Source organism: Protomyctophum bolini, assembly GCF_963924005.1.
Source record: "Protomyctophum bolini genome assembly, chromosome: 8".
NCBI classification, from domain to species: Eukaryota; Metazoa; Chordata; class Actinopteri; order Myctophiformes; family Myctophidae; genus Protomyctophum; species Protomyctophum bolini.
This window is the reverse complement of record NC_137869.1, coordinates 12081387-12106749: the sequence shown is the minus strand read 5'-3', so window position 1 is coordinate 12106749 and position 25363 is coordinate 12081387. Positions and strand designations below refer to the sequence as shown.

General features: G+C 41.1%; 3 protein-coding genes across 7 annotated transcripts in view; 1 reads left to right on the top strand and 2 right to left on the bottom strand.

Moving 5' to 3' along the window:
- kank4 (KN motif and ankyrin repeat domains 4) overlaps window positions 1-907 on the bottom strand; it is a 94280-nt gene extending 93373 nt beyond the window's left edge. Inside the window, exon 1 of the mRNA XM_080770703.1 lies at window positions 846-907. The gene's annotated coding sequence lies outside the window, so the exon portion shown is untranslated. The remainder of the gene's footprint in view (window positions 1-845) is intronic.
- Window positions 908-1422: 515 nt separating this feature from the next.
- usp1 (ubiquitin specific peptidase 1) lies at window positions 1423-9853 on the top strand. 2 transcript variants are annotated; one of them, XM_080771143.1, is made up of 9 exons: window positions 1423-1603; window positions 2941-3132; window positions 3304-3448; window positions 4270-4386; window positions 4616-4785; window positions 5017-5669; window positions 6067-6225; window positions 6466-6667; window positions 6830-9853. In XM_080771143.1, the coding sequence occupies exons 2-9, from the start codon at window positions 2957-2959 to the stop codon at window positions 7644-7646; spliced, it is 2439 nt and encodes an 812-aa protein (XP_080627269.1). In that variant the 5' UTR covers window positions 1423-1603; window positions 2941-2956; the 3' UTR covers window positions 7647-9853. The 2 variants fall into 2 exon arrangements, with proteins under 2 accessions (XP_080627269.1, XP_080627270.1); XM_080771144.1 differs by lacking the exon at window positions 1423-1603 and adding an exon at window positions 1731-1902.
- A 1231-nt stretch (window positions 9854-11084) lies between these two features.
- Window positions 11085-25363, bottom strand: part of dock7 (dedicator of cytokinesis 7) — a 63084-nt gene continuing 48805 nt past the window's right edge. For 2 of the 4 annotated variants that reach the window (XM_080770358.1, XM_080770361.1), the window contains 18 exons: window positions 25241-25258; window positions 24332-24403; window positions 23877-23973; window positions 22493-22627; window positions 21823-21975; window positions 21538-21696; window positions 20663-20763; window positions 20301-20493; window positions 19833-19976; window positions 19287-19418; window positions 18412-18426; window positions 15161-15286; window positions 14675-14764; window positions 14208-14444; window positions 13804-13947; window positions 13346-13452; window positions 13087-13254; window positions 11085-11819 (listed from right to left, as the gene is read on the bottom strand). In XM_080770358.1, coding sequence (XP_080626484.1) covers window positions 11777-11819; window positions 13087-13254; window positions 13346-13452; window positions 13804-13947; window positions 14208-14444; window positions 14675-14764; window positions 15161-15286; window positions 18412-18426; window positions 19287-19418; window positions 19833-19976; window positions 20301-20493; window positions 20663-20763; window positions 21538-21696; window positions 21823-21975; window positions 22493-22627; window positions 23877-23973; window positions 24332-24403; window positions 25241-25258 — 2134 coding nt within the window. In that variant the 3' untranslated portion in view covers window positions 11085-11776. The remainder of the gene's footprint in view (window positions 11820-13086; window positions 13255-13345; window positions 13453-13803; window positions 13948-14207; window positions 14445-14674; window positions 14765-15160; window positions 15287-18411; window positions 18427-19286; window positions 19419-19832; window positions 19977-20300; window positions 20494-20662; window positions 20764-21537; window positions 21697-21822; window positions 21976-22492; window positions 22628-23876; window positions 23974-24331; window positions 24404-25240; window positions 25259-25363) is intronic. The other 2 variants (XM_080770359.1, XM_080770360.1) reach the window with 2 other exon arrangements.

Here is a 25363-nt window from a genome sequence, read left to right as displayed (position 1 = left end):
TCCATTTGCTTTGGTATACAGTCTCGGAGTCGTCAACCAGTCAGTTTTGCTTCGTTATATTAACCTCCAGTCCACAGTACACTACTGTCTAGTGGTAGACTAAGGGATAAGAGGAACATACAGTATAGGGTGAGACTATTCTAATGTGCCTCCATCCAGTATGTCAGAGAGGTAATTGGGTTGATGGGTAAGTAGGTTATAGCAACTATGCCGTAGAGAGCTGTCTACTACTATCATCCACACAAAAAATCCTCTAGTGTTAATGTGTCCATTTGCAACTGACACTGGACACATGCAACCAAAATGCACCCTTACTGGTGGTCAATTTGATTACATGTTTGTACACTCTCACTCTCACAGTTAAATTGCATAAACTGCCTTTACAATGTCACTTGACTTGACTTAACCAAGCCAGATTATGAGCAGATTCTCGATACTCAAGACAAGACACAGCTCAGGTCCATCGATATACATGCATATAGGGGCTGCTGACCAAGCAGGCACGCTGCTGCAGCAGCAGCATCTGTCCTGTAGCCTGCACACCGCCGTTTAGGGAAATAATACTGCGGGTAAAGGCTGAATGCGAGCCGTTTGACAAATTGCAACACACCTGACATGTATTTTTCTTATACCTGGCTCCAGGTATCGCGACTCTCGTCTCCCATGCCGATTTAACCAACACCAGCACAGCTGCAGTCAGAGCACACCACATCCAATCAATTCATAATCACTCGAAATTATAGGCAATGCCGTGATTAACAGTCTCGTGTTAAATATTCCAAACATATTAGCGTTTATTTGACTCTCGCAGGAGGGGAAATGAAAATATGGCAACAATGTCTTACCGTTAAATTCGTAGAAGGCTGTACGCTGCTGGCTGTCATGCGATGAGATGAGAGGATGGTCCAAAACGTACGAATGATGCTGCGCTGACATCTGTTTCTATGTCAGACAGCGCCCCATGGCGGTTCAAGTATACTGTGTAGTAGTGTGTACTGTGTAGCTACCATAGAGGTAAGCTACCAAGGAGGATCTATGCTGGTGCCTTTCATTATGATTAATAGAAGTTATAGATGCGGAATTCGGATATATTGTTATTTCCTTAAAAAGGGAAACTGAAAAGCACTTAAAATAAAAACCTACACCTGCATATATCGACGAAACAAAAATGAATAATTCACAGTAGCGTTTTTTGGGGGAGGGATAAAAAGGTGGAGATATGACCTTACAAAGATGGCGTCCATAATAGTACCAGTCGCGTTCCACTGGTCCTACGTCAAATTGGCGTCTGGCGAGAAGCCTGACATCTGCGACATGCACTGTTTCGGTTTATATTTATTTAGACTTCTTTGTGTGCATTTTCGGGCAATATATGGTTGTGGCAGTCCTTTTAGATAATAATGATTCGTTATTTCTTGGCACATTTGACTGTTGTTTGAGGCTTTGAGCCTCCTTCCGTCCGTGTAGCGGTGGGTCTTGCGGTTGGAAAAAGCGCCAACTTCTGCTTGCCTCGTCTGAATCTGTGCTCTGCAAATAGGCTCGAAAAATCGTGAATTGTTTAAAGAAACCGCTTTCATTTTCTGCCTGAAATGAACCAGTAGAGGTGAGTGATACATCTGCGGCCAGCGCACGGCTTTTGGCGTGTCGTTCATCTCGGTACGGAACTGTTAGAAACGCGTGTTGTCTTTTTTTCCCTCCTCCCACTTCATTCTCGCACCACCACAGACCACACCGATGTGGCCCGGTTGTGTACGACAAGAACTCTTCCATTTCGTTTGTTAATCGCATTAGTAATCGATTTAGATTTTGTTTTAATCTGTCGGTCATATTTCAACGTTTAATGACTTGATGTTCCCAGTGAAAAGGGGCACAAATAAGTCAGGTGCAAAGGACAAACTGCCGGTTAGTACGCCGTAACTATCGTGTTATGTAATGTCATATTGTGTGGCCGACAGTCTTGTGTGCATCTTATGAACGACGGATATTGCCTATCTTGTGTGTTATATATACTATACATGTATGATGCTTATTGTTAGTACTTGCGGAGCTTGGTTTAAGTGAAGTTTAAACTAGACTTTGTGACTGTTTGCTTGTTTCATTCTGTGGCCAGTGGGGCGCGCTGTTGCCTAACTTGCCTCTTCTCTGGTCAGAATCAGATTGATGCTAAACGGCTGATTGATTGCATTTTTTATTTCACACAGTATGTAGATGGGTACATTTCAAACGAAAGCACAAGTCAATACAAAAACTGTTACTTTGTGGATGACGCCATGAAAAGCACACTACTTGTTGGTCCACCATTTTCAATTAATCTGAACATAAATCAGGAAATCATCAAAGTAAAAAAAGCACTTGCTGTAGGGAAAGCTTGAATCTTTCAATCTGCCAAGCTTTTGTGTTCTAAAAAATTTTTTCCACCGTAGACATGTTATCAGCTACTTTCTGTCCAGACATCCACTGCAGGTGATTCTTTTTGGAGTTTGGAAGCACTCGCTTTTATTAAGGGGTCGCGCTGCTGCCTCCTGCATTATGTGCAAATGCGAAACGGATGGCACGCAGGGCCGTTCTGTGACTTAGGACGAGCACTTCCAAACTCCAACATTTGCAAAAAAATAATCACTTGCACAGAATTTCTTGACATAAAGTAGCTTATAACATGTCTACGGTGGATTTTTATGACGCAAAAGCTCGGCAGATTGAAAGAGGATAATTCAAGCTTGGCCTAGAGCTGCAATGTTGGTGAGTTTAACGTCGTTTAATACAAGCAGATCGCAAACACAAATTGGATGAGTGGGGAGTCAATGGAGGGTATTGCAACTCTAGATTCATCCCATTATAAAAAAATCTAGAGTTGCAAATTGCGGCTACCTTCTGTAGGTGCTCTTTGAGAGCGGTTTTGAAAGAGTCAAGAGATTCACATGTCTTAATGGCTGTTGGTAGGGCGTTTCAGTGGAAGATGCCTGGACTACAGGGTGAAACCGTGATGGTGGCCCTTGGGAGCCCTATCAAGAAAAGTAAGCTGTCCCTCAAGTTCTTTCAGAAGAAGGAAGCTAAACGAGCATTGGATTTTAATGAATCTCCGATAGATGAACCTAAAACGGCAGACCTCGAGGAGGACGAGCCTGCAGTAAGGTAGGTGCTCCATCAATCCCTTCAGAAGCTGCCATTGGGAAGGGGGGAGAACATTTTGTGATGCCACTATCCAGTATATGTCAGATAATTGGGTTGGTGGGATGAATTCATGTGTTATTTGGTTGCCAACTTGGTTTTAATGTTAACATGCGCCTTTCCCCCATTGTGCAGCAATATTGATCAGGTGGTACCTCTCCCTGATCCATGTCCAGCCTCCCCAATACCTTTTATGTTGTGTGAGAAGAGCGAGATTGTGGTGCCATTTTCAGGGTTGAACAACCTGGGGAACACTTGTTATCTGAATAGCATTCTACAGGTAGGGAATAACAACCCCGTGATGCTTTCCTTTTAGAAATCATTGTGAACCTTTCCTCTACACCAATAATTTTGTATAGATCATGGAGATAATATTGCATATACCGGTATACGGAATGTATTGCAGTTATTACATTTAATGGTTATAGAACACTCACTGCAATTTCTTGGTGTTTTATGGAATATATGCAATGTGTGGAATATGAGCCATTGAAGGGCGAAGTTGGCTATTACACTTGCTACGTATATAGTTGGAAAATAAGTAAACTATACACACACATGTACAAGTGGCCACAACCAACCTGTGCAGTACACAGTTGGCCATATCAATACATGTTATGATTTTGTAAACAGATGTGACTTTGCCATAATGTATGGAGGGTATGCGGTATGCGCGTCGTCATCATCATACCGGGAAGTTATGTGGAAATGCCTACTAAGTGGCAAAAACTACTTTCTGGCCATGACAGCCCATACATCCAAACAGAAAAGTCCAATCTGATTGCATTAAATGACGTTAAACTCACTTTGACACTCACTTTATGCATGCACAAACCCACCATGCAATGTTGTTATGGAACATGATTTGGTAGTTCCAACAAGTCATTGTGTTTTTGGAAATGTTATTTTTATACTGTGTATGTATACATTTAGATTTTATACTGGCTCAAGTGTGTGAGAAGATGGGTCCTTTGAAAAATAAATGTTTCATTGAAACAAATGCAACAAAGGAAAAACTAAAATCAAGAGCCTACCCTCTATTCCAACTGGTTGGCTATTCTAGTCAGTGTCACATCAATTGTTTGATCATTTCTATTCCAGGTGCTCTACTACTGCCCAGGGCTCAGAGATGGCATCAAAAAGCTGCACAGCCTCTCCGCCTGTCAAGACAAAACAAAGGCAGAACCAAAGGAAGAGAGTGCTAAAAGTGACTTGGAGGTCAGTGCAAAATCCATGGTTTTATGACAATTTCAGCACACATTACAATTGTGTTTTTTCTTTCATTGAAAAAACAATTAAAAAGTATTTGTACTAGATTTGATCTCCCATGTCTATTCTTTCAATTGGCAGGGATTGTGATGTAAAAATGACTAATTTTCTGATTGGTTATACAGTATATTTTTATTTTCTCACTGGAAGCATTTTGTGATCACTGTGTGATTAACAGGAAGAAAGTTCTTCTGAGGAGGTCATACCAGCTCACATGGAGCTACTCGGCAACTTCAACAGTCTGATCATGTCAATGGAGCAGCTGCAGTCAAGCTTCCTGCTCAACCCCGTCAACCACAGTGAAGGAGAACTGGCCACACCACCTCGCAAAATACTCAACACACTCCGGTACTGTCTGGTTTGAAACACCTCTGTAATCTAGCAGTTTGATAAATGTTTACTTTACCACAGAAGACAAATGTAATAATAAATGTGACGGTTGTTTGTTATTTATTTTTCGTTTTTGACAGTAATAAGACCGCTGTTCTGCAAATGTGGTCAGAATCTATTGTATTGTACTGATGTTTCTGTTTTGTCAGTATTGTAATGTGTACTTTTTATACATATTTGTTTTTTCAGAAAACTCAACACCATGTATGAAGGATACCAACAACATGATGCCCAGGAGGTGTTGCAGTGCATCCTTGGATATATCCAGGAGGCATGCGTCACCATCAGGAAGGAGCAGCCTGAAGAAAAGGAGGACGAAAATGTACCAGAAGTCAAACCAGAGAGCATCACCTGTGTGAGCTCCAGCGACACCGCTACCACAGAGGAGGAAGGCCAAAGCAATGGCAAGAGGAAAAGCGACACAGAGGCAGGAAACGCCAAGAAGAAACCCAAATCTGTCAAGTCTAAGACATCTGATGCAGAGCCGTTGAGCAGACCCATGACCCGCTCCAAGAGGAAGTCCTCCAGTGACATCACCACGCACAGCAACATAGACGGGGCGGAGAAAAAGGATGGCGAGGAGCAGGATGGGAGTGACAGCGAGGAGAAAGGTGAAAAGACCCCAAAGAAGGATGAGGGAAAGAAAAAAAAGAGAAGCAGGCTGGCCTGGCTGAGACCTTCTGGGAAGCAGCCCAGTATCTTCTCTAAGTTCCTCAGCATGGGGAAGCTCAGTTCCACTACTGCAGCTAAGAACCAGGACAAACTAGGCCTGGATAGTGAGAAAACTGGTCCAGCGCCTTCCAGTCCAAATACAGCTGAAAACAAGAAGAAAAGTAGTCAAGGTAAGAGAATGGGGCTGTTAAAGTGCTTCATGGACATGTTTAAGTTGTCAATTCTGGGCAACATTGATTGCAGCTGGGAGAGGGAATATGTGAAGGTAAATATGCATAAGGTTAAATCCACATAGGGAAGTAGTGAAAACCTGGTATTACAGATGCACAGAGCTGATTTGTTTTTGTGGTCTGCATTTTCACGATACACAAGGAGAAATGCCTGCTTTCCACTTTATTTAATTTTAAAACTTTAAATGTATTTAAGTTTGTTGCGTCTGTCTAACAGCACTGCCAGTCACTTAATTTACACTACAGTAAATGCAATGTTGCCTTCTGTGGTGCATCAGCTTGTGAGGGCTTGGCCTAGGAGTGATGATAAAATTGTGGCTTCACTGTTTGTGTTCAGATGGCCTGGACCTGATGGAGCGGTTGTTCCAGGGGTGCCTGGTACTGAGGACTCGCTGTCTGGAGTGTGAGAACTACACAGAGAGGAGGGAGGACTTCCAAGATATCAGTGTCCCTGTACAGGAGGACCAACCCAGCAGCCCAGCTGATCTCTCTGAGGGTGAGTATCTGACTTTTTTTATACTGAATATTACTACTACTGCACACAGGCTACTGCACACAGTATATCAGCATAGTCACATGCACACAAACACCAGTGTTAAATGCACACAAACACCAGTGTTAATTGAAAACACGTCCATGTATCCTTGCAGACTGATGTAGTAGTGCTTATTGACTAATATGAAATTAATAATGTCAGGCGAGATTGAAAGTATGTATGAATTCCTCCCCACTCTAGTCTCTCCAGACCCTAAACCAGAGGTGAAGACTCTGAAGTGGGCCATCTCCCAGTTTGCCTCTGTGGAGCGCATCGTCGGAGAGGACAAGTACTTCTGTGAGACCTGCCACCATTATGCCGAAGCAGAGAGGAGCCTTTTGTTTGATAAAACTCCAGAGGTTGTCACCATTCATCTCAAGTGCTTCTCTGCCAACAGTTTAGAGTGAGTATAATATGAGGTTTCACACTTTTCTTTTCTCTATCACAAACCTCAGTCGGAAGAAGGTCAAATGTTCATATGCCTTATAAAAACTTCTCCCTAACAGTATGTCTGATTCATTCATATGAGACCTGACTAACTCGGCCCCTACCCTTTTTTCCACAGACTAGACCCATATGCGGGCCTCTCTAAGGTGAACACCCCACTTCAGACCCCTCTGACGCTGTCCCTAGAGGAGTGGTGCACGCAGCCCTCGGCTAATGAGGGGCGACGCTATGAGCTGTTCGCCGTGGTCATGCACAGCGGCATCACTATCAGCAGTGGCCACTACACCACCTACATCCGTATGTCTGACCTGAAAGACACAAGGCTCTGGCCGCAGGGTGAAAACAAAGTCAAGACCGAGGAGGGAGCGGAGGGGGAAGCAGCCGGTGAACAGAAGCAGAAAGAAGAGGCTACGCTGGACTACGATGATGGCGAGGTGTCATTTAGCTTGAGAGGGAGAGAGCACGGCAATGGAGATGCTAACACAAACTCGGCCAGCAGCGTCTCTGGCAAAACGGCTTGCAAGAAGTCGTCAGAGGGTACAGTGGGACTCCTAGGGGGCCAGAGGAGTTTGTCTAGTTATGAACTGACCAACGGAAGCAGCAAACAGCCAGACAAAACAACAGAGGCATCTAGGCGCAGGCGAAACACAAGTAGCCTTGGGCAGAACGCAGAGAACGAACTGAAGAAGGAGCCCGAGGCTGACGAAGGAGCACAGGGTTCATCTACAGCTGTGTGTGGAGGTGGAATGGAGGCCACTGAGCAGCAGGTTCTCAACAGACTCCTGGAATACGAAGGCAAATGGCTGCTGTTTGACGACTCAGAGGTGCGTTTGTTTGAGGAGGAGGATTTCCTGAGAGCCTGCTCTCCCAAAACCTGTACCACATCCACACCCTATCTACTTTTCTACAGGAGAACGGCTGACCCTGGACACTAAACTGAGCACGACCAAGAGTTTGTCAATGCACCTGTCAAGCCTCGCTTTAGCAGAACACGTGAGATACTGTCAGCTGAACAAACCCAATCCTGGCTTGTCTACTTAAAACAAAAAATCTACTTTAGATTCGGATTAAGGCTTAAGGAATGCAAGACAGATTGCATACAGAAGTTTGATTCAGACTACAGCCTTTTTGAAATAACGTCCGTTTTCAGATGTGGCTTCTGCAATAGACTGCTTTGACCTTTAAGCACAGGGGAGTGCTTCTGCCAATTGTTGTCTGGTTTAATATTCTTGTTTGTCTGTCTATTACGTCTTTCTAGGTCCTCTTTAAAATGTTTTGGTGTCTTTTTAGTGTTGAACCTTCCTTTTTACAACATGGAAAAGCACTTTGATACTTCAGATTATATTTGAATACCCTTTAAGTCAGCAGCTACCAACAGCCATTCCTTTTGTGTGCAAAGTAGACTGGCCAGGTATAAATCGAATAGGATATTTTTTTATTTTATAAATCTTTAACACACCTCGATGTCCTTGAACTCTTTAAAAGACAGGTGATGATATGACAAACGGTTCCAGGTTGTTAATGAAATGTATAGCCAATTTCTACATGGAAACAAATTCGATTGTTTTGAGTTTTCCATTATCCAATTAATCAGACGGCCGATATATATCAAGAATTTCAAACGCCATATAACTCAATAATAAAAGGACATGTACATCTGTCAAACAACATCATTTTGAATCTGCTATCACAGTGAATATCACAACCACCACTGCTGGACCAATTGCTCTAGTTGGAATGGCCCATACTTTCACATTTTCTTAGTCAAGAAAATGTTTCCACATTTTGGTGACATTAGCTGTCATGGATTGTATAGCTCATGAGATCTAATATGCTCTATTATTATACTGTGCCACCCTTGCATGATATCCACTGAAGTCATGTTTTTCTTTGCACATGTCAAAACAGTTTCTTTTTTTAAATGCACATTAATAATGTGAACACTAGGGGGCCATGGAAGTGATAATGGTTCAAGGGCTGTCAGTACAGGTATTTGTTTTACATGGAAGTTGGCAGTTTAAATGTTCCTAAAATAATGGCTTATTTTTAGGTTATATTTTTGAGGAAAATTATATTTGCCTAAATCTGCTCTTCATGACACTGGCCAATGGCCACCTCTGGTATCACATATCTTTATTGAAAATATTATTTTGTTCCCACCACAGTAATGGCCTATGTCAAGAGAGTGACCTAGGCCATTTTATGTTGTTTAAGTCAAAGACAATGTGGACTTACCGGTAGGCCAATATTTTTGATCTAAGTCACATTGTCTTGTAACTGAATGACAGTGTTATTTGTATGTCAATGGTCTTATAATTGTCATAAGCTTTTTGGATGAAATAATTAAGAAATCAGTTTGTTTTGGTTCAGTTTTCATGTCATTATTTTAGCAAGGTGATTTGAATAGGCTAACCAGTAGACTAAATGAAAGCCTGGGTATCGAGGGTAGCTAACCAGTAACCGGTGCACTGTAATATTTCGTTTTGGAATGGGGTATTTCCAACCTTGCACAGTGGTTGAAATCCTGCTTGATCTGGCTGGTAAGGTTAGATAGTCTGCCGTCTAGGAAAGTCTTCCGTTTGGTCTACTTACTGTAATGTTCTCCCTTGCAGTGTTCCATCGTTTTCAGGGCTTTTAAAATATAAATGATTTATTCTTGTACATCTATCAACACTGAAATTAATGCAATGCATGCAGGAGATAAATATATATTATGGTGCACTTATGTATATAAATAAAACTATAGCTGCACTCAAAGCTGGTCACAAAATAATATGAATAGTTAATACATACCTCTTGAAGTGTATATAGCACTGCCAGCAGCCGGGGAAATGGGATATTGTGCCATATTGCACAAGATACATTTTGGATATGAAATGTTTTTAAAAGTAGGGAGGGTCATACTATGGTGGACCAAGGTGTGGAAATGAATGTGTACAAATTAATGTTGCCAATAATGAAACGATAATTATCCATGATGGTGGAAATAAGATAGCAAAGCATAGGTCGGATAAGAGCCAATTCTAGAGAGCTAGATGTCAGGAGGACCCCTGGTGTAAGTATCCCATGTCCCACCTATCTCATTTCAGCAGATAGAAACACTTATCCATAACTTTGAAGCATAGATATTCCAGTGCAGCTAGGGAGAATTGTGGAGAGTAACCAAGGATAAAGGATTTCACGTCCTAGAACAGGGATACTCAAATAGATACACACAATTTGCCTGAAAATAGATTACCCAACTATGACCTTTTTCATGAAAAAAAATGAGTAGTGATATGGCTGACTGAGTAAAATAAAACAATCTACCTGAAAATAGATAGCTATAAGTGAAGAGCAATTTCCGCAATTACCATTTCCGCAATTTCCATTTCCGCAATTACCATTTCGACAATTTCCACCATTCCCACAATTTCCGCAATTTCCATTTCCAACTATTAATGGCAGCTGGGTTTCATCATTCAAATAAAATAGAATTCTGTCCGTTTAGCTATAAAATTATGTCAGGGAATAGGGATACAGAGTATATGTCTTTCATTCATGTCTTTCTGTTATTGTAGATTATTTTAAGACTAGAAGTAGCTTCTACTGGCAGAGAAGAAATAAGCTTAATTCGACTGTCCCATACCTCCAATACTGTATGTTACGGTACGTACTGTATGTCAGCACTGAGGGCAGGACCAGAGGGGGGAGGCGGGGAGCCAAAAGTCTGTACCAATGTCTGTCGCATTTGCATATCAGCCATTTGATTTGTACAGCAAACATTACTGCAACAGTCTGGTTCTGAAAGTGAAGTTTGCAGACTGTCCACACATGCCATTTAGGTGATTAATGAGTTTGTGAGCAGTTACTGTAAAATTAAGTTGACAAACGACAATGGCGTTTCCAATGCTTTCCATACCCTCATTCCAGCTTAAGGTTTTGCTGTGACTGTAATATGCATCAAAGTCAGGGTTTGTTTTAGCCCTTTGAATTATATCCATTCCAATCTACCAATTAGTTTGACGGTTAGCCAATATGGGAGAGCGAGAAATTGTTTTGAAACACTCATCCTGGTGGTATTTTGTACATCTGTCATTGTTCTTTTGATAGTAAAAAAATATATTCATATTGTTTGTGGCATTTTATTTATTTTTTATATTTTAATATATGGCCGATCGCTGGCCGTTTATCGGAGCATCTCCAAAAGCAAGTGAAATCTCATCTGGTAATCTACCAGCGCACCTCAAGCCTGAACGGCTAGTCCGGTGCATCATCAGTCATCTGATTAGAATACCTACATCCCTTATGTCTCAGTGAAGTGAGAACTTCTCCAAATCATTAGAAATCCTGATATTTGCTGATCAATCTAAAAAACACAAACGAGTATATCATTTGGACATTAAAATATTTATTTAGTAAAATATTTAAAATAAACAAACTACATAAAACAGTTTGAGGAAGTTTGAAAGAAGTCCCCAGCTTTAAAACAATGTAGCTTAAACTAAAAATTATAAAGCATCATGATAAATAATATTTTTTGCACATTTTCCTCTCCCCCATTTTGGATTAAATAGTAAACTTTCAAGTTGTAAAATGCATTGCTACACTGTAATAAAAAGTGCACACATGAAATTGAATACAGATTTGACACATCGTAAGCAGTTATAAAGACTCCTTGACTCCCATTTTGTGGACATTTGTCAATGTTTCAGGAAAACATTTCTATATTGGCACTTGACATAACCATCTTAAAACCAAAGTGTACCATTTGACTAAAACTGGCTTTTTGGCTTGCAGAGGGCAGCCTCCATAGTTCAAATAAAGAAAGCTTTTTCTATGGTGGCTGAAGGACCGCTTGCATGTCTGACAAATGCCTGACAAAAATTATAAACATGAAACTTTGTCCTACTGATCGAGTAAAAGGTTATCTGTAAACAAATTAAGACACTGGAATGACGTACCAAGATGTAACACTTTCCTTTTTGTTCATCATCAGGAACACTGATCGACTTTCTGGAGACACTCATATTTACACTCGGTAATAAATTAATGTTGCAATCCTCACTTCATTGTTTCTTCATCTTCAAATGTCAAGCTTCCGAAGACTCATTCTGCTGAAGGAATCCCTGGAAAAACAAGCCAACAGTTTTGTTTACACAGCAACTAAATATCCTATATTATATAATATAACAGTATAATTATTATTATTGATTTTACAATGTAAGGCACCATAGATTTTTGGCACTACTTGGATAAAACAATTTAGCTGATTTAAGTTCACACTGTTGCTTGCTAGTGTGACTGTGTGAACGGGGCTTTTATATGAAAGCCAGTCCAGCAGACTTATAGAAATGTTTGCATTTATCTGCACCTAATCAGGTTATGTCACATATTGAGTCTACTAAATGTAGAAATAATAATATTCATAAAATGGATAGGAATAGAAACATCTAATAATACAAGAATATACCTATGCTTAATAACAGCATTACGTATTAATGCAGTCAGAAAGTTCAAACTACCTTGTCAAGCTGTCCGTTTGCTGCATGTTTTTACAGAAACAAAAGCAATAAGACATTTAATCGGGAATACAATTAATATATACCGATCTCAATTAGTTTTACAGGTTGCAGGTCTAGAGCAGAAATGGTATGTGTTCTGGATACAGTAGGCAAGGCAGGCCTAGACCGTATCAGAGAATTGAAAGAATCCCTGGCCAATGAACCATATGTACCGGTATGCCATAACCCATTTAGGCCTGACCTCGAAATAAAAAAATAATCTTCTAAATCCTCCAGTTTTCTGAAATAAATATTTTCATGATTTAAAAAAATAGCAGACCTACAAGCTCGTAGCTTGTAGATCTGCTATTTTTCAATAGCTAAATTATAACAATGTTTAAAACACCAAAATGGGTTAATTAGAATTTCCCTCTATAACTAACAATTTGGACAACTCCGGCCGCAAGTTGATGATGTAATTTGTCCATGTGTGGTCCCAGCCCTATGGAATGTAAAATGCATGTGCTAAAATGTATTTAAATATTGCTTTGATGCTCATATTAACCTTAGGAAGTATTACGTTGTTTTTTGGTAGTACATGCATTCCATACATTCTATAGGGCACATGAACATGAACATATGACATCAACTTGTGACATGAGCGGTCCCCATTGAGTGACAGAAACAATTTCTAAAATAAATAAAATTTAAAAAGGTATTTTTAACTTCTAATTTAAGTTATTTATATAGGGAAATGATAATGTATTATTAATACATACAGCTTATTAACCAGGGATCCTCTTAACAATACATAGAAACCAGGTGATCAAGGTTCAAATTAATATCTCATCTCTTGCTTTCTCTCAAACGGTGAGTCCCAGGTTGGTCCTACCTGTGTGTGTTGACCTGCAGGACAGGTTTGTAAAGCTGGGGAATCTTTCTGTTGATGAGGGGCTGCAGGGACTCTTTGAGACGATGGTAGTTCCTCTCCAACTCCCGCTGGTACTCCTTCTGGTCTGGACCAATCAGACTCTTGTTCTTCCGCAGAGCATCCTCACACCTAGCCAATGAAAGCCAATGACACACCGGAATGAATCAAGTGCCCTAAAAGTGATTAAATATAGAAAACTAACGATCAATTACAGGTGTACCTCTTGGTGAAGTCTTTGAAGCAGAGACGTAGCTTGTTATGGTGTCTGTAGAGCTTTGGATCACTGGGGATCTCCGACAGGAACACTTGAGCCACCTCCAGAGGGCCCTGATCAATACAACACACATTTATTTAAAGATGGTCCCACATTCCTGAAGAGTTGGACTTGTTAAATCAGTAGCATTCATTACCAATCATAAATCAATCCATTTAGCTTCACTGTTCGTACTTTTTACATACAGTTCATCGTTGTGAGCTTGTAGATTGGCTATTTACGGCAAAGAGATATGGCATACAGGGAAACAAATAGAGGGGACCTAGTAGTCACCTAGTAGACACCTGGGGCACACCGGTCAACTATATAGGGTTTAAGTGGTTAATATGCAAGCTTTACATCAGAGATTTTGGATTGATTGCCTCAATATCCTTCAAAACACCCCTGTGGCATTTCAAGGTTACCTGGTTGACCGTGGTGCCCACTGAGCCCTGCAGCACCATCTGCAGCATCTTGGCATCAGCAGGGTCCTGGTGGGTGGCGAAGGCCAGTTCCTGAGTCTTCTTCTGCATGTCCTCTATGGCTACCTCAATAGGCATGGAGAGGTACTGGACAAAAGACACGGGCAGGAGCCAAAAGGGTTTTAGTGACAAGGGTAGATCATAAGTGATCTGCACAATATGGCTTAATTTGGCAGAAATTGGCACGCATGCAAAATAAAAGACTAGGGGGGACAACCAACTAAATGTATTATTTCAATGACACCTTTATTTATGACGTATAATTCATTATTTATCCCCAAAGAGATAGTTGGCCAATGGGCACATGACGTTGCTGAATTCATAAGGTCTGGCGGCACTGACTTTACCTCCTCTTTGTGGATTATGTTGATGCGTGTCTTTATGTACGGGAAGGCGTGGGAGGTGGTGAGGGTGGTCTTGCGTTTGAACTGTTCGTGCAGGTCCCCGTGCGCCCGTCCATCCAGGGTGAACGGGGTGCAGTACACAAAGCGCCTCAAGTTGTAGTTCTTGTCGAAGTACGTAATGCGGTCCTTCATCTCGTATGTGTCGAAGTACGGCTCGACATACGTGATCTGGATGAACGCCTGGAGAAAGATGGAATGAGGCAGAAAAATCATTTAGAACAGTGACATTTTAAAACAAAACAACAATACAGTAGGATAGGAGCACTAACCGAGTGAACTTACACATTTAAATTACATCCAGAATCATAGTATTTCTTAGCTGAAGAAAATATTCAGATCCAAACCATTTTCCCCAACTAATAAGTAATAAAAAGCAAATGTGACTCATCATTCTCCTGTGTGACATTGACCTTGTTGGGATCCAGTTTGCACTTGTCCACTGGGTTAGAGTCCTTTATAACTTCCACTTGTTCTTCTCCAAATCGCTCGCCATAGAAACCCTGAGGATGAACATAGCAAACATGGCCAGCTTATTACCTCCCCACAAAAATAGGTACAACATACAGTATATCTCTAGTGGTAACAAAAAAATACAATTTGTTTTTATTTATGCTGAATTGTATAGTGATAAGAGTCTACACACTCTTGGCCGAAAATACGCTTCCGTCTGCAAGGACCTTTACTCCATGTAGCTCTCACAGAACAAGATTAGCTTTATAATTGAATAAGATTTGGTCCCAGGATGAGAGAATCAGAATTCTCACTCAAGCTCATGCTAAAACATGTTTGAGAGTTCAGGTATACAGCAGGGACATGTAGCTGGATTCTATTATCTTCTCAATAGCACTAAGACCATCTGGCAGAATGCCTGGGTTAGGAACGCTTATAGTATTTACCTCAAGTCTATGTGAGATTTCTGCCAGCTTTGTGATGGCAGGCTCTTTGTAAACAAACTCCTGCTCATCCAAGTCGCCGAATTTGGACCCATAAAATCCAACTCGGAAGTAAGTACCAAACATTCTCTTCCCAAGCTGCAGGGGAAAGACAAAAATGTTACCCATGAGCAAGACAGAAAATGACTCCATGAGAAAGAAACTTGAGTCCTTAAATAATTATGGTAAAGTAGTCTATGTGAGAGAACATTGATATACAGAAAACTATTAGTATAGAGCTAAAGTTGGCATTGTATTGCTGCAGACTGTCTATAGGTCAGTAAAAAACACAAAAATGAAAGATAACACCACATTTCAGGTGAGTCACCAATAAAGACTATTTATCTTTCGGTCTCAATAACACTTTATACTGTATGTAAACTGAAAAGAAACCAACTGGACAAAGCACAGTTGATATACTTTTAGTCACCCACCAGGAAAACAACAGAGGGACAACATTGATAAAGCGTTCTGGATAATCAGTGTAAACAGAGTTAGTGTAAAAAGTTTGCAAAAGGATTTCATCGTTTGGTGATAGAATACACAGGAATCATTTCTAAACCATGGTAGTGCAAACAGCCAGGTCAACAAACCTGTACTGTGGATAACTTTCACAACAAGGTTTCATTGTGTATGAATCAACCATCCTCTGTGTAGGCACGCTATGAGCTTGTGTTCTAGTGTTTGCAGAGATTTCTGTGGAGATTAGTGACAGGTGGTAGCGTCCATTAGGGCCGGGCAATTAACCGAAAATATATTGAAACAATATTATTTATTACCAACTAATCGAGAAGCAAGTAAGTTAGCCGGTCACAGAAGCGTACTGTCGGTATCAGCCAACGTGAGAGTTTATCCTCATTTCAATGCACTGGATGCCTAGGAGATGGATTAAACACCATTAGATCCCAGAACTCATTACACATTGATTTTTTTTATATACGACTAAATCAATTAGTCCGCTTAACACTGTACTATAATTTGTTGTAGTACAATGGGAGCATACAAAAACAATTACAACCTCACAAGAGTTTGCAGCTCTTGCTATTTTCACAATGATACATTTTGTAATAAAAGTTTACTAATCGATGCCAAAGTTTGAAATAACCCTGCAATTGATTTAAAGTCACATCACCCAGCCCTGGTGTGCATCTGATGACAGAGTCAAAAGCCTCCTGGTCAAACTCAGTAATAGCCCCCAAAACTACGAACATATTTTGTTCCTTTTCAACAAGCTTCTATGAAGACATTTTAAATGCATGTCAAACCTCTCTTTCTTTCTGTCATAAGCAGAATGAACCAAGCTCAAAAAGCAAACTTGATCACAACGAACAATGGCCACCATAAATTCCATAACTCAACCAATTTGTAGGTCATGTACAGGAAACATGGCCTAGAAATAAGCTCCACCATAGTTATAGTCAGGATGTGCAGTCGTACATTAATCAGTTTGGGGATTACAGGTGTGAATATGTGTGTGTGTGTGTGTGTGTGTGTGTGTGTGTGTGTGTGCACACGCATATGTGTGTGTTGTAGGTTTGAGGGGGCAAAAAAAAAAAACACTGGGTAAGAAACATTATTTTATGCCTTTTGTTAAGTATAAGTGGATACATTTCATCCCTCATGTGTTCAGATTGACAATGGGGACAAGAGCATTTGGTTTCATATACCAATCAAGAACTGGGCCAAACAGGGTTACCACAGCTTAAGGCTGCTCGGTGTCATCAGCATTTGCTTTGTATTCTTCAGTCTTTCACAATTTGGTTACGGTAAATTAAAAAAGATAAATTAAATACCCCTCAAAACTAGGAACTTACCACAACAAACAATTAAGTAAAGTGGGAAGGTAGGGTCAGCAACCAGGGGAATCAAAAAAGAGAAAAAACAGAACAATTTTTAATCGGGTACTTCTAGAGACTAACAAAAATAACTAATATTCAAAAAAGACAGCATCACCAACAGCAAATAATATGTAATTTTATTTGAAAAAGAATGCAAGCTCTTTATGAAGGGTCTGGACCATGCACAGGCAGAGAAAGTAAAGGAAGATGAGTGAAAGAAAATATAGAGAAGAGACTTAGTAGCCCTAGAAACGCGCCATTCAAAACACACTCAGCGCTGCTCCAAAATAAACAAAGAGTGCTCTGTCCATTCCATGCAACAAACCATGAGGACACAACTCAAAAGTTAATGTAACCCGTTAACAAAAGAATAGCATGAATGTAAATAAAAAGTCAGGGGTCGATTTAGTTTGAACTTCTGAAACAAAACAGGGAAAATCAATGACCAATCCAAATCTAAAAGGGATAAATCAAGTAATTTTAATTACGGTGACAATTGAACCCTCTTGAATGTAAAAGTAAGCTGGCTCAGAATCTGGATCTGGCTTTGACCCAAATTGAGTTTGTAATATTAACATGTTTTCAAAAGGCAAATGTAATATTGTGCGTGTTGAACAAAGGCCAAAGGCAGAACGGGAAGTAGAGGTAGAGCCCTGTCGATATTAAAACTGTACTGAAATCGAACCCTGTGTCTGAGGATGAGATGAGATCAGTGGTGGAAAGTAACTGAGTACTTACTCAAACAGATTTGTATTATTATTACTACAAAAAACACTTAACCCCTATTTTATACTTTTATACTGTCTCTAGTCGACAATAGCCGATCTACAAGTCCACAACGCATTCCATTGTGGACTTGTAGATGGGCTATTTTCGAAGAAAATAAAGTGAATGCAGGGCTTGCAAGAGAGTACCATATTTCTACATTGTGGTACTAGAGTACTTTTTTTCCACCACTGGATGCGATGAAGAGATGTGTCAGTGTGCCCGGTGTGAATGACAGTGGTCTGACCGACGTGCAGAATGATGGAGAATATGACGAGGGGTGGGCGGGGTGCAGGTGACGCATTCAACCAGAACATTTTGTCATTAGTGTCACACACTGGCTTCCCATGCAACTGCCTGCCAACACGGTCATGTTAAAAACAAGCTCCTCCTCCACAGTACGAGTAGGAAGAACAGAAGGAAGAGGATGGGGCTGCCAGTACGTGGCAGTAAGGGACCCAGGGGGGGAGCAGACAGTCAGCATTGTCTGCAGATGTTAATGATGTACAGTATGTAATGTAACACAGCAAAGACGCCCACGCGGGTAGCGATTAAAAGATGAGAGTAAACAATAATGATAATAGTAGAGGGGGCCAAGCAGGAACCACCTACCTCCCAGCCAGTACTCTGTGTGACAAAGAGAACACAGGACATGTAAACAACCACACACACACACACACACACACAACGTTACATCCAGAAGAACCCAGTCTCCATGGAGTGCAACCAGATTACTAATGACCAAGCTAGCTGAAAGCAAAACGGTTATTCCTTGTACGAAGAGTCATGAATCTTGTTCTCCTGATTCATGATCAATTTGAGTTCTTAACGCTAAACTGAGAACACTGTAACCTGGGGCCAAAAAGTCTAACTTTACTTCACACTCACCAGCAACCCAACATACCTCAATAGTCAATAACCACAATCACATGCACTCAACATTTCATACTTACTTTCATACTAATATCATGCAAGTCCCTTACACAGTATTAAAAATGCACAGGAAACACAATGGCAACGCATATTCACAATGCCAAGCTGCATCTGTGTTAAGACCACTGTATGGATTAAATCCATACATACCAGGGAGATTCCCGTTTAATTTGGTTCACCAGTGGCATCACACAATTATGGTACTGTATGTCAGCTATTTTGAAGCAATGCAAAATACTCAACAACTATGATTGAATATTTAGAACCAATGTTAAACTTAAAAACTGGTAACTCAGTAATGTATGATCTGATCTTAGATTGTTTTGTTCCATTTCAATAATACCAATTCCTTGTTGCCCATGACCAGAACCTCAACGCGTGCTTCTGTCAATTCTGGTTGACAATTAAGACACTCATTTAACACGGTAAGTGCATACAGGGAGAAAAATCTTGTTTTGGTTCTTGTACAAATCCAGAGATCTGCTGGAGTTTATGAAGAGAGAGAGAAAGAAAAAAAAGACAACATACTGTATACACAATGTGTGTGAATTTACCTGGTGGACGATTTTACCAAAGGCTTCTTGTAGTTTACCATGTATCGTCGCTAGCTTCTTAGCATCTCTGCTGGCTTCATGGATAGGGATCAGTACCTTGTACACCTCATTCACTGCCTCGTACATACCGGCCTGGGAACAAATAGGACAAAGTGGTATTTGGTACTTTCCAGGGACATCACAGTACAATCCTGTATAGAGAATATACACATGGAACAGTATGGGTCCCTAAAGGACAATTAACCCTGAGAATGTTACTGGTACTGTGCAGGGTTCATTCTTGTTTTAAACTGAAGATTGTATGGGGGGATATCGCCCCTTGTTTTCAATACTCCTCAATTCAAATAAAACAAGATTTCTTTTTAATGACCGTAAAAAAAAAACCCATCTGAAATTGCCTCAATGGCAACAATAAATGCAGTGCATCACTGAATCCATCTGCCCTATTCTCTATGATGTAAAACTTTTGGAGCTTCCAACCTATCTATGTGTTAATAATTCATGCACGAAATAAAACGTAATAAAGAAATAAACAAAATATCTCACCATAGAGAAAGAGGCAGCACCCTGCTCCAGGAGTCCCACTAGGCCAGCCTCTGTGAAGTACTTCCCAGAACAGATGCCCTCCTCGTCTGGGGAAACCACGTCGTCAGAGACCGCAGACTCTTCCAGCACATTGGACGAAATGTTCTGGAACACACATGTGCAAAGATAGACGATTGTTTACCAGGTCTGATGTTGGCACCAAGTCACCAACTACTACTATTACAGCTTCCATTGAGTTCATCATCATCACCTTTATTTATACTCGGAAATACAGTTGAGGGCAAGCCCTCATTTTCAATGTAGCCGAGGTTACAATACACAAAATACAGTCAAAAAACAATACATCCAACACAACATTATAAATCAGGATAATTTACAAAGGAACTTTATGCAGAACAACCAGTCAGTAAAATAAATCAATTGAAGCAGGAGCAATCACGGTGAAAGTTGACTGTTATATGCCTTTACCTGGAAGGTGACACAGCCAACGGGGAGGTACTTTCGGTCCTCCAGCATGCTGAGGTATTCCGCCACCAGGGCGGCGCTGTGCACCAGACACTGGGCAGCCTCGGCATGGTTGGTCCTCTCTGAGTGTTTCCCAGCCATGTTCTGGAGCCATGTCAACCGCAGGTCTGGAGAAGTCTGGTAACCCTTGGCAATCCTGGGACACAAAAACACATTAAATACAGGACCCAAGCACATAATTTACATACATTCAACGTACATACACATGTGCAGTTGCAGTACACACAATATGGTTAAGACAAATGGGTTTCCATTGTGTGTGTGTGTGTGTGTGTGTGTGTGTGCGTGTGCGTGTGCATTCCTACCGGTACATGAGGTCTATGAGCATCTCAGGGTCTTCTTGATGCTCCTTCATCTTCACTGTGTCAGACAGAATCATGTGGAGGTTGAACACCAGATCCTGCACCTGAGAACAATAGAGAGCATTGCATTTAAAACTGGTGAACAAACACTGGTGAACACACTGAACATTGCATGACATTCAAATTAAGAATCGCATCCATCGATCAAAATAAAACGTAACTGGACTTTTATTTTATTTTTATAAAGTATATTTATTGGGTTTTTTATTTATTTAAGACAAACAGACATTATACAACAAGAACATAACAAATAAAATAAAATAAAAACAAAAACAGCTCAGGCACAACACTATTATAAATAAAAAGATTGAATATACAAAGACATGACAAGGACAATGAACCATAATGACAAGTGGCTTTTGAATTCAGGAAATACAGTACAAATATTAAAAAGGCAGACAACAGTTATCATAGGCACAAAGTAACTAAGGTTGGTACGGAAAACCTCCAAGTATCGTGGCAGACAGTGTGGTTCCAATATGATTCAAATAAGGGTCCCAAATTTTGTAGAAAGTGTCCAATTTAGAATGCAGCATGCAAGTAATGTATTCACAAGGAATACAGTCCATTATAATGTTATGCCATGATTTCTTTGATGGAGCAACATAACTGGACTTTTAACCACGTATGTCCTATATTGTTTGTTGTACAATGAATTGCAAAAATTGCAAATCTACAGGACCACAATGCACTGCAATATATACTATGAACTAAAATACGTGTTTTGAATGTGCCCACAATAGCCGCCTGCCAGGTTTAAAGTGGTTAAATGACATAATGGCATCAAATCAATCAATCCCTACGGTCTCCATCTGTACCTGATCAGGGAAGGTGGTCTCCCGCAGCTCCAGGTCTTCCTCGCCATAGGTGAGGATGGTCTTGAGGGAGCGACGCAAGAACTCCTCGTTGAAGTTCTGCGACGTCCCCACCAGCGAAGACAGGGACATGGTCACCTGCATCTTCACCCTGGCAAAGTTCTGGAGAAGCAACCACGTGCACACGCACACACGCACACAGAAAAACAAAAATGAGAGCGTGTGAAGAGAGTGACAAGTACTGTAGGTGCGTGCCTTTTTAATGTTCTGAACAAGGGTTGCACTCACATTGCCGATCTCAAAGTTTTGCCTCATGAGGAGGTAGAGGGATGCGCTGGCGTGCGCTCTGATGGTCCCAATGCTGCTGCTGCAGTTCCTCAGGAGACGCAGACTCAGGTCAGCACACTGCTCCGTCTCCTCCTCAAACAGCAGCTCAGGGAACTGGACATACAGTCATACATACCAAACACACAGCAAATACACAAAAACGCACATTGGGCAGAAACCACCATATTTTATTTTACAGCGTCACACAAAAATATAACTTGGGGAAAGTGTCATAGTAGCTTGTTTACAACTGAAACGGACTTCCTGTGCACAAACTTCCTCTTCCAAAGTCTACTTACAGGACATTAACATCACATTTGACTTTCTTTTGAATGCCTGTCAGATTTCTCTACATAACCGTCTCAGCTGTTGCATGCCTTTGATTTGATTTTGACGACGTATGCGCACTGGCGCATCGGTTGTGTGCCTCCCTGATTATTAATAACATGTAAACACAACATTTACATAGTAGCCTACTCTTATTATGCATATCGCATTCTCGCCGAGAAATATTTGAGTTTTTTAAATAACAAAAATGGTTCAAACCCATTAATTAAGATTCGAGTGCCAACCCTAACGAGCGAATGTTGGGGGACAGCCTTAGGTAACAGTGAGTGCAGTGTGGTCTGACCTTAGACACCAGTGCCCTCTGTGTAGCGAAGCAGTGCTGCAGGTAGAGGGCGCTCTGGTTGCAGGCCATGCTGTGGAGGAGCACCTTTAGCACACCTCCTAGGATGCTCTCCTTGGACTCTGTCACCGATACCGTCTGCGCGCGCGCGCACACACACACACACACACACACACACACACACACACACACACACACACACACACACACACACACACACACACACACACACAGTGTTAGAAGGCATGGACAAACATGTATAACAGAGCTCCCACCTGCCATGTACGTACTGTATGTACACAATGTATCCTCAAAGGACAACTTTAGGTATTTTTCCAACCAAGGTTCATGTTTTAGGTTATTTATTTATTCTAACAGGGGGCGGGGGCATTCGAGCAAGTGGCTAAATATGCATTTATTTTTTACAAAATGTTATGGTGATTTCTTTATTATTATTTACTATAGACCTACTAGACCCCATGGCCTTACATCTGGCCACAAAATCTATTGAATGTGAAGACAAACTGACGATCGAGCCTATGACACACAGTATGGGAGCCCCCCTAGTACCTCCCTCTTCACATTTAATAGATCCTGTGATCTTTTGTGGCCACTGGATAAAAGTTTGCTCGAATGCACCCGCCCCGTCAAAAATCACGAAAATCGTTAAAAGGCAAGAAACAAGTAAATAGGAAAAAATAGTAATGACAACAATCATCTTTTACTTTCTCTAATAACCTAAAACATGAAGCATGTTTGAAAATAATAATAATAATAATCATTTTTTAATACATATTTGTACATTTTAAAACTGTGTACAATGGTGACTATAACTTTAATCTATCTGATTTTGAGGCCTACAAAATCAGGATTTTGTTCTTTTTTGTTATCAACTAGTACCAACAAGGTAAACTGGTGGATTTACTAGTCGACTAGTTGAATAGTCAACTAGTTGCTTAATGCCCTAGTGCAGGTTCTCAACCCGTGGGTCGCGACCCCTAGGGGAGGTCGTCAAATTATGTTGGGGGGTCCCCAAATTATTATAAAAATAAAATAAAAACGTATATATAAAATATAAAATGGAAATTAAGAGTTTACATAGAACACATAGTACATACATACACTTTCCTTAATGATTATATCTGGTTTCAGTATTAATTTATGATATATTTTCTCTAATAAGGTTATATTGGGGGTGGGGAGGGGGGGCCCGGCGGGGGTCGTGAGTCATGGCCAAAGCATTTCCGGGGGTCCCCAGACTCCCCAGCCAAAAAGGTTGAGAACCCCTGTCCTAGTGTGTGTGTGTGTGTGTGTGTGTGTGTGTGTGTGTGTGTGTGTGTGTGTGTGTGTGTGTGTGTGTGTGTGTGTGTGCGCGCGTGCGGTATACCTGTACAATTATTTCTAAAGTGTCGAGAATGATGAGGTTGGCCTCCGTTGCCAGGTTCCCATCAATAAGTGCTTCATGCTCCAACTCTGCTCTGGTCCTGAGAAACATGAGGTGAGTGTCAGATTTTCTACAGAACGGTCAACCATCTCCATATCAGTGACTGTTGAATGCCACAATGGCCTTAGAACTGGCACATTCAAGCCATTGCTCACGGGAAGGAGCATCTCTATGAGCAATGTGCTGAAAATAGGTTAATATGAGTGAGTTTTAGTACCACTGCTGTCACGTAAAAACCTCAGTTTATTTCTATTTATGAGTTTATGTACTCTTTTATGTGCAGTACCAAGTCATATTTCAGATGTTTTTTTCACCATTCCTGAAAGACTTATTGATGATGTGAGATTTTCATTGGACAGCAGTTGTTTTTTTTACTGTTCATGTGGAGTTTTACACACCTAACCTCCTGGGCACGCGCCTTGTTGTGTAGCAAGATGCTCTCTCTTAACCTGCACGGCTCAGTCCTCATCCTTTTCAAAATGGTCCAAAACAAACCACAGCAACAATGCACGTTGATGCACATTCCTTAGCTACAGATAGCGGCTAATCCCAAACTCATCACTTCTGAGCACCAGGCGGTTAAGAAGCAGAGTGTGCAAGAGGTTAACGACACTCACTGTTTCAGGGTTAAAAGGCAGGAATGGAGGATGTCACTTTTGCAACGGTGCATTTGCTACGGGTTACACACCGAGGCCAACCATTTTAGACCTAAAATATATATATTTAAGGGTCTTAAAATGGTAAAGTTCTACGGTTTGGCATTCCAGGGAGTGGATGGTAAATAATATGTTTCCGGAAACACATTAGTGTTAATCTATGATAAACAGCTTCCACCTACTATACTATCCCCTTCCTCAGCTACAGAAGCACAACAAACCCCCCCAGGATGAGAAGCACACTGGTTAAAAAGCACAACAGACCCACTGCAACCAGAGAAGCCCTGAGACAAGCACTGTTACCACCAGGGAGGGAAGGGAGGGTCAGAACCAGGCCCGGGGATTCTCTAATGGTGCACTCAGGTGCATGTGTGAAATCGGGAGGTCAAACAGGGAATAAATGAAACCGTCTCCATGAAGTCTTCCAAGTAGCTAAAGCACCCACACTGGCTCCCGTGGCGGGAGCTTGATGCCGTGGCCAACATGAGCGGTTTTGTGCGTGGGAAGTATGTTGTCGACAACTCTGATTCATTTCATGCTTGTGGTGACGATTTCCCAACTTCCCGCATGCAAGTGAACGCACCATAAACTGGGGACATAAAGCAGGAGGGAACTGAATGCAGCACACTGCAGGTGTGGATCATACAATACCTGACTGATCTGTGGCTCCTATGTGCACACACAGCAACATGAGAGAACACATGGGAGGAGTGAGTCAACACAACAAACAGGCCAGATGTACAAAGGAACAGACATAGACTACCTTTTAAATCT

What these genes read in the sequence shown, in the direction of transcription:
- usp1 (XM_080771143.1), top strand. Translation starts at nt 2,957, where the DNA reads ATGCCTGGACTACAGGGTGAAACCGTGATGGTGGCCCTTGGGAGCCCT. An exon ending in GAGGACGAGCCTGCAGTAAG is followed by an intron (nt 3,133 to 3,303) that starts GTAGGTGCTCCA and finishes CCCATTGTGCAG; the next exon opens with CAATATTGATCAGGTGGTAC. An exon ending in CCCAGCTGATCTCTCTGAGG is followed by an intron (nt 6,226 to 6,465) that starts GTGAGTATCTGA and finishes TCCCCACTCTAG; the next exon opens with TCTCTCCAGACCCTAAACCA.